Genomic DNA, 7,976 nt, shown 5'->3' on the forward strand with positions numbered 1-7,976 from the left:
ACATGATACCCAGGTGGCCAAAAATATTAGAAGCCCAGAAGCGGACAGATTAGTCCACACTACCATGGTGTGTATAATGCTTCTCGATAGGGTAACTTATGCATGCAAGGGTTGTAGGTATTCAATTCATTTTTGGGTTATGAGGGAGACCTAAATTATGAGAGACCATTGATATGTATGTTCAATTTTTATCACTGGTTATAAATCTACGTGTGGTTTAGTTGTACATATGTAGATACTAATTCAATGGCTGCCGTTAATTCCAACCTGTTAAATTTCATTAGCGAATACAAATTAAATGGAACAAACTATGTTGATTGGTACTGAAACATTAAATTGCTCCTGACTGCAAAAGGTCTCTTCTCCGTTCTTGATGAACAAATTATTTCTGAACTCCATCATGATGATTTTGAGGCACATAAGATAATACAGGATTTCCTTATGAGGGATTCCAAAGCATCACTCTACATACTACGATCATTGAAAAAGTCAATATTGGACTCAGTCAAGGATATACGCACTTTAGGAGGGAAAATGGATAAGCTTGTTGAATTGTTCAACAGACAGCTGACACATGCACACTACGATGTAGTTGTTAGTGGCAGCGGAAGCGATGGGATTCTCATGTAATCACAAAATTATATAAGCATGCAAGGATCTCAATAAACACATTAATGTACTAACCTCCAGGGGAGAGCAAGGTCACCTAGAACACTCAAATGGTGTGTTCCTCCAATGGAATGCAACACTTAAAGAAGATCTCCTAAGCTTGCTTTACCTCCAATGGCCAATAGTGCTTGAGGAAGAAGAAGACTCTCTTTTTCTCTCTCTAAGCTCTCTCACAATTTTGTGCAAATTGTTCTAATGATTTTTTCTCAATCATCCTTGGCCTTAGGTCTTTTAATATATATAGAGACATAATTGAGGAGGTGGCAAACCTGTGGTCCAAATCTAACCAAGTGGTGTGATCCTAAAGGGTAGCCCATACGATTATCCTAAATTACATATAAGGATAAAACTTATCCAAAATCACAGTAAAGGATGATCCTACCAGGGCGTAACCTGAAAAACCCCTTGCGGTAGGTAATTTTATTATATTTTCTTCCCACACTACTAACACCTATAATGGGTCATTGCAACCATGAAATAAATGTCACCGCCATAATTCCGGTCCATTATAATTTATCACGAGAATATGGAGGACTTTGATTGGCCATAAAACTCTTTAAAAACTCTTTTCTAAAATACATTTAATTTAATATTAATAAACTAAAATACTCTTTGCAAACACTTTACAAAATACCAAGGCCTTGGATTTGACAAATCCATTCACTCTCTTTTTGGTGTTCTCCCTTTACAGGTAGTGAAAACTTTATTGAGCATTAGATCTATAACTATTTACATTGTGCAAACCGAGCGGCCGATATATGGTCAATCTTTTCGGTAGACATCAACCATTGACACACCACAAATGTACAGAATATAAATAAAATGGCAAGTGTCTCTCAAGTACAGAGAAAATAACTACCGGAGATTCCCATTGCAACTACAACTTGACGGTGAATAATTCGGGAATTCCCGTGGATCATGTTCAACACGAAATGTGACTATATTTACATTTTGGTCCAATCACTATTGTACGAATGTAAAATATAGCAACCATAGACCAGATTACCCAAATCCATCTGTAGTTGTGAACAAAACGGTTTGAATTGGGCAGATGCAATATACAATTATGACAAGCACATAATTAAATAAAACAAAATTAATTAATTTAATTAAATTAAATTGGGTTTGATGGACACATAAACATTACATTCAACAATCTCCCACTTGTACATTAAACCCAATGTCCAATAGGTTTTATCCTCATGTTCTCAACATGTCTATTAAATACTACTGGAGTAAGACCCTTGGTTAAGGGGTCGGACAAATTATCTGTAAAATCAACTTTGGCAATCGATACGTCCCCTCTTTGTATTATTTCTCGAATGAGATGATACTTGCGCTCCACGTGCTTATTCTTCTAATTTGCTCTTAGTTCCTTAGCTTGAGTAATTGTTCCTCTGTTATCACATAACAAAGTCATAGAGTCTTTAATGAGGTCAGGTACTACCTCCATGTCGGCGAGAAATTTTCTCAGCCATACCCCTTCCTTAGCTGCTTCACAAGCTGCTAAGTATTTAGCCTCAGTTGTGGAATCCGTCGGTGACTTCTGCTTTGCACTCTTCCATATGACAATCCCTCCTCTTAGTATAAATATCATGTCAGATGCCAATTTTTGGTCATCTTTATTTGACTGGAAATCTGGGTCTGTGTACCCTACTACTGATAACTTATCTGCACCATAAACAAGGAAATAATCCTGTGTTCTTCTCCAGTACTTCATGATGCACTTAAAAGCTGTCCAATGTTCCTGTCCAGGGTTTGATTGGAATCGACTAACCATACCAACTGCATGATAAATATCTGGTCTGGTATATAGCATTGCATACATGAGGCTTCCAACGGCCAAAGCATATGGAACCCCTTTCATAGTTTCTATGTCCTCAGGGGTCTGTGGACATTATAACTTAGAAAATGCTATGCTATGTCTAAAGGGAACGTTTCCTCTTTTAGAATCTTTCATTCTAAACCTCTCCAAAACTGTGTCTATGTAATTAGCTTGGGATAGACCTAAAATTTTGTGTTTCCTATCTCTGACTATCTTGATGCCTAGTATATACGTGGCATCACCCAAGTCTTTCAATGAGAAGTTAGTGGAAAGCCATTTCTTAATAGAAATGAGCATTCCAACATCATTCCCAATGAGAGGTATGTCATCTACATACAGGATAAGGAAATAGACCAAACTCCCACTGAATTTCTTACAGACACATGGCTCATCAACGTTCTGATCAAAACCAAACTCTTTGATTGTTTGATCAAACTTGATGTTCCAGCTTCTAGATGCTTGTTTAAGTCCATAGATTGACTTCAACAATTTGTACACTTTGTTCTCTTCCCCATGGAAAATGAACCCCTCTGGCTGAGACATGTAAATGTCCTCATCATGACGTCCATTCAGGAAGGCTATCTGGACATCCATCTACCAAATCTCATAATTGAAGTGTGCCACTATGGCAAGTAAAATCCGAATGGATTTTAACATTGCGACTGTAGAGAAGGTCTCCTCATAGTCTATGCCTTCTCTTTGGGTATAGCCGTTGGCTACCAACCTTGCCTTATATCTCTCCACGCTTCCATTGGCACCTTTCTTCTTCTTGTAGATCCATTTGCATCTTATAGGCTTAATGCCTTCAGATGGATCCACTAGAGTCCAAATGCCATTGGAGTACATGGAGTCCATTTCGGCTTTCATAGCATCTAACCATCTAGTTGCATCCACATCTCCTATAGCCTCTTGGTAGGTGCAGGGATCCGTATCTGAAGTATCGGCGACCATGTAGAACTCTTCTACTTTGTTTGATTCCTTGCTAAAGAAAACCAAACAGTCAGGAGCCCTGATTGTTCTCCCACTGTGCCCAGACTCTATAGGATTCATCACCGGTGGTGAAGTTTCAACGGGTGGTGGTGTAGGGACCATCTGAGTATCCATGTTATCCAACTCTTGAATTACAACTGGCTCAGTTCTGGGTGCAATTTGGTCATCCTCAAGAAATATGGCGTGTTTACTTATAAACACATTTTTCTCTGTTAGGTTATAGAAATTGTAACCCACAGTTGCTCTAGGGTAGCCTAGGAAATGGCATCTATCAGTCATGGGTTCAAGTTTGTCTGCATGCTATCGTTTCACATGTGAAACACAACCCCATACCTTAAAGTGTCGTAGACTAGGCTTGTGCCCTGTCCACAACTCATATGGTGTCTTGGGCACAGACTTGCTTGGAACCCTGTTTAGAATGTATATAGCCGTTTCCAATGCATATCCCCAAAATGACAAGTGCAGCTGAGAATAGGTGAGCATGGATCAAACCATGTCCAACAGAGTTTTGTTTCTATGCTTTGGCATACCATTTTGTTGTGGTGTGCCTAGTGCCATCAGCTATGATAAGATCCCCTTATCTTGTAATTGGTCCAAGAATTTGTCGGATAAGTATTCAGCTCCTCGGATCTGAGGCATTTAATACGCCTATCTAATTGGTTCTCAACCTCAACTTGGAACTCTTTGAACTTTTCAAAGGTTTCCGATTTGTGATGCATTAGATAAACATAGCCATAACGTGAATAGTCATTAGTGAAAGTGACGAAGTACTGATATCCCTACCTAGCAGTGATATTCAGTGGTCCATAAACGTCTGAGTGGATTAAATCTAACATTCCATTGGCTCTTCCTCCTTTCTTAGGAAAAGGTAATTTGGCCATTTTACCTTGTAGACATGATTCACAGGTTGGAAATGGCAGAGCCTCTAGACTTTCAAGAGGTCCATCCTTAACTAACCTGTTTATCCTGTTTATCCCTATGTGGCCTAGTCTAAGATACGATAAATATGTTTGATTATCTGGAGAGTACTTTCTTTTCATTACATTAACATTCATGCTGGAATCACCGGATTCATTCAAGACAGAATTGAGAAAGTAAAAGCCATTCAATTTAAAACCAGAGGCAATAAATTTGCCCTAAAGAGTAATGATTATATCATTATCAAATGAAACCTTATAACCATCATCAATAAGTCTTGAAACTGAAATCATATTCCTACAAATCCAAGTACGTAATAACAATTATTAAGTTTCAAATAACCAACATTGTTAAAATAAATGAAAAATGTTCCTACAGCTACTACTTCAGCTTCATCTCCAATTCCAACTTTGAGGGTGATCTCATTCCTTCTTGTCCTTCTGCTCTTCTGAAATCCCTACAACTTATTACAAATGTGTGCGGTGGACCCAGAGTCCACACATCACATGTTAGTTGGTCCAACCAATATAAGAGATTCAGAAACAACAAAAGATTCAAAAATACCTGTCTATGGCTTGTCCTTCTTCAAGGAAGCTAGGTACTCTTGGCAATTTTTCTTCCAATGTCCAGTCTTGCCACAATGGAAACACTTTCCTTTGTCAGCTTTGGCCTTTTTCTTTTGCACTCCTCCCTCTTTCACACCGGTTGACTTGCCTTTCTTACTTTTCTTAGTCCTCTTCTTTTTCTTGTTCTTTAAACCCTGAGAACTCTTCTCAATAACAAAAGAAACAACCTTATTTTTCTTAAGCATACTTTCTGCTTCTATAAGCATGTTAGTAAGCTCAGAGACGTGGTTAACCACTACTTTATTTATGTGGAAGTTCATGATAAAGGAGCTATAGGTGTCAGGAAGTGAGGTAAAGATAATCTCTATCTTGAAGTCCAACTCAAATAGAGTACCCTTATTCTCCAATCCAGAGAAGAGCTTGGTAAGCTTCAGCATATGATCTTGGATTGTGGTACTGTCATGCATCTTTGTAGAGAACAGCGCTGAGGAGATTTGTTGGCGTGCAAAATGATCTTGCTTGCCAAAATTCTGCTCTAAGTGTTCCATCACATCCTTGGCCGATTCCAGGTCATCACATGAGCTTTAGAGGTTCTTATCAATGGAGCTAAGAATATAGGTGGTGGCTAGAGCATCCTTCTCTTTGAAGGTCTCCCAAGCCACATAGTCATTACCTTCAGTGGTGTGGGGTAAGGGAGGTCCATTAGTAGAAATGACATGGCGGATCTTCTCTGCCTTCAGAAAGAGTATAAGCTTTGCTTCCCCTTGGGGTAATTAGTCCCGGTTAGTCTATTGTCATTAAGTAAGGAATTGAGGGTGGCGTTGTTGGTCATATTGATGGCAGTTAGGGTCTACAAATAACGTACAAGCAATTAATTATCAACCATACCATCGAAATAATTAAGGAAACATGCATCACATTCCAATGGTAACTCACAAAATCAACATCCCTCTTAGTCGAAAATGTAAATTGGAGTCTTCTAAGCCTTTATTATGCATAGCTTAGCCTTTCGGAGTTCACTATGTATATACTTTGCTGTCAATACCCTAATATAAGGGTTGACCTCCAATATACTTTGGCCACCTGAGTGACAGCTTAGCCTTTCAGAGTTCACTGCATACTCAAGTTAAGTAGATACCTATCTCCTCAAAACAATTCATGGCTCTTAGGTAATACTGACACTCAAGCTATACCTATTTACTATGATTGTTTCTATCACGCCGGAGATGGGAGGATGCTACTTATCCACTAATCACTAAAGTTAGCCGTTCGAAGTTCCCAAAGTGGTCTATGAATAGTCCATTCTTTCATCGTGATAGGAGGCCACGGGATTCTAACTGTTAAAGATTCCTACACTATTACTTAGTCGAGGGCAATAAGGTAATTTTAATATTATTACACATTAACCATGTTACTCCTAACCATCATACATCACATGCATATAGTAATGCGCACAAGCAAATATTACCCTATGTACTAACATATCGCAAACCATATAAAGCAAATAAAGTAAACAATAATATGGTATGGTCATGGGATTCTCGAAGGTCTTCAACCCCTTGAAACCTGAGAAGCTCCCACTCGAAACTTTGTCTTCCTTGAAGTCACGTTCCTCTTCTTTCATCTCAAAGATCATCTCATGTCTTCAAGCGGTTACATTCATTGGACTTTAAAATTAAATTACATCTCGTGAATTTAAAATAAAGATTAAATTTTACAACCATTTAGAAAACCTTGGGAAACTAACCCTCCAATTATAGGGCTACCCAAGAAGGATACAACTATTTAGAATGGGGGGGAGAAATTAAGAAGTGACATAAATATAAAACAATCATCACATACTTAATCTCATGACCATTCCATGCTACAAAACAAATGGTTAGATCAATTGCTCAAAATCAAAGTACTAGTACCACATGAATCTCATAATCCCACTTTTAACTCATTAAAAATGATTCAAGTATCAACTGTAATACCCAACACTTGGATATGCAATCTATACATGATAGGTAGGCATGTACTCAAGAAAGCATTGCATTCTCTATATTATCTCATAACAAAATGCAATGAGGGAAAAATTATAATTTCTCACATACTTGTTTAATTACATAATTTAAAGAACTATTCTGAAATTTCTTTAATTAAACGATGCTAGAATGAAAATGCATTTCGGTTCTCATAAAACTCGATGTCCAATCAATTCTCAATTAATCGCATCAAGTGGAACCTTAAATTAAAAAAATAAAATTTGCATATATTTCATTCAAAATATTTTTTTTTATTTATAATTTGGGTCGGCCCATGGGTCGACCCAAGTGGTCCGATCCACATGGACCGGCCCATGGGTCAAACCCATGTGGGTCGACCCTTGGTTCAGCCCAAGGCCGAACCGTGTGGATCCCATGGGTCCAACCCATAAATTAATAAAGTGGATCCAATGGGTCAATTTATTTGGACTTTCCTAATCAAGTTAGGATTCCTATTTAAAATCAATTTTCATTCATTAGAGAAAATAGTTAGAGTTTGATTCCAAATAGAAAATCAGAATCCCACTCCTTTTAAATTCTCATTATATTGTGAGCAACTTAATTAGATTTAGATTCCTATCCAAAATAGAAAATTAATTCAAATACAAGTTTCCTAATCTAATTAGGCAATCTTGCTCACAAATCCAACTTTCCTAATCTAATTAGAAAACTTTGTTAAAAGTCCTACTGTATTCAAAACACAATTAGAGCATCTTCAAGCAATCTCCATTAAAATAGCTTCAACTAGAACTTCATTAATGGAGCTTACAAGATGGAATTTGACATGAAGAAGATGAAATTTTTAAATCTACATCACATGCACACATAAAAAATTTCAAAAATCATCATCTTCCCCAACCCCCATGGACCCTTTTTTTTTTTTTTTTTTTTTTTTTGAGATGCAAGGGCCGCTGGCCACGCGGCACACGGCAGCAGGCCGCTGCTTGAGCACGCACTGGCCGTGACCTGCAGCCACGCGGC

General features: G+C 37.9%; 1 protein-coding gene across 1 annotated transcript; it reads right to left on the reverse strand.

Moving 5' to 3' along the window:
* Positions 1-2,026: 2,026 nt before the first annotated feature.
* Positions 2,027-2,536, reverse strand: LOC122655288 (secreted RxLR effector protein 161-like). The gene has a single exon (XM_043849492.1). The coding sequence runs from the start codon at positions 2,534-2,536 to the stop codon at positions 2,027-2,029; it is 510 nt and encodes a 169-aa protein (XP_043705427.1).
* Between the last annotated feature and the right edge of the window lie 5,440 nt (positions 2,537-7,976).

The sequence above is a fragment of the Telopea speciosissima genome, chromosome 3 (assembly GCF_018873765.1).
Source record: "Telopea speciosissima isolate NSW1024214 ecotype Mountain lineage chromosome 3, Tspe_v1, whole genome shotgun sequence".
In the NCBI taxonomy this organism is placed as follows: Eukaryota; Viridiplantae; Streptophyta; class Magnoliopsida; order Proteales; family Proteaceae; genus Telopea; species Telopea speciosissima.

Coding starts and splice junctions, on each gene's coding strand:
- LOC122655288 (XM_043849492.1), bottom strand. CDS start 2,536: ATGAAAGGGGTTCCATATGCTTTGGCCGTTGGAAGCCTCATGTATGCA.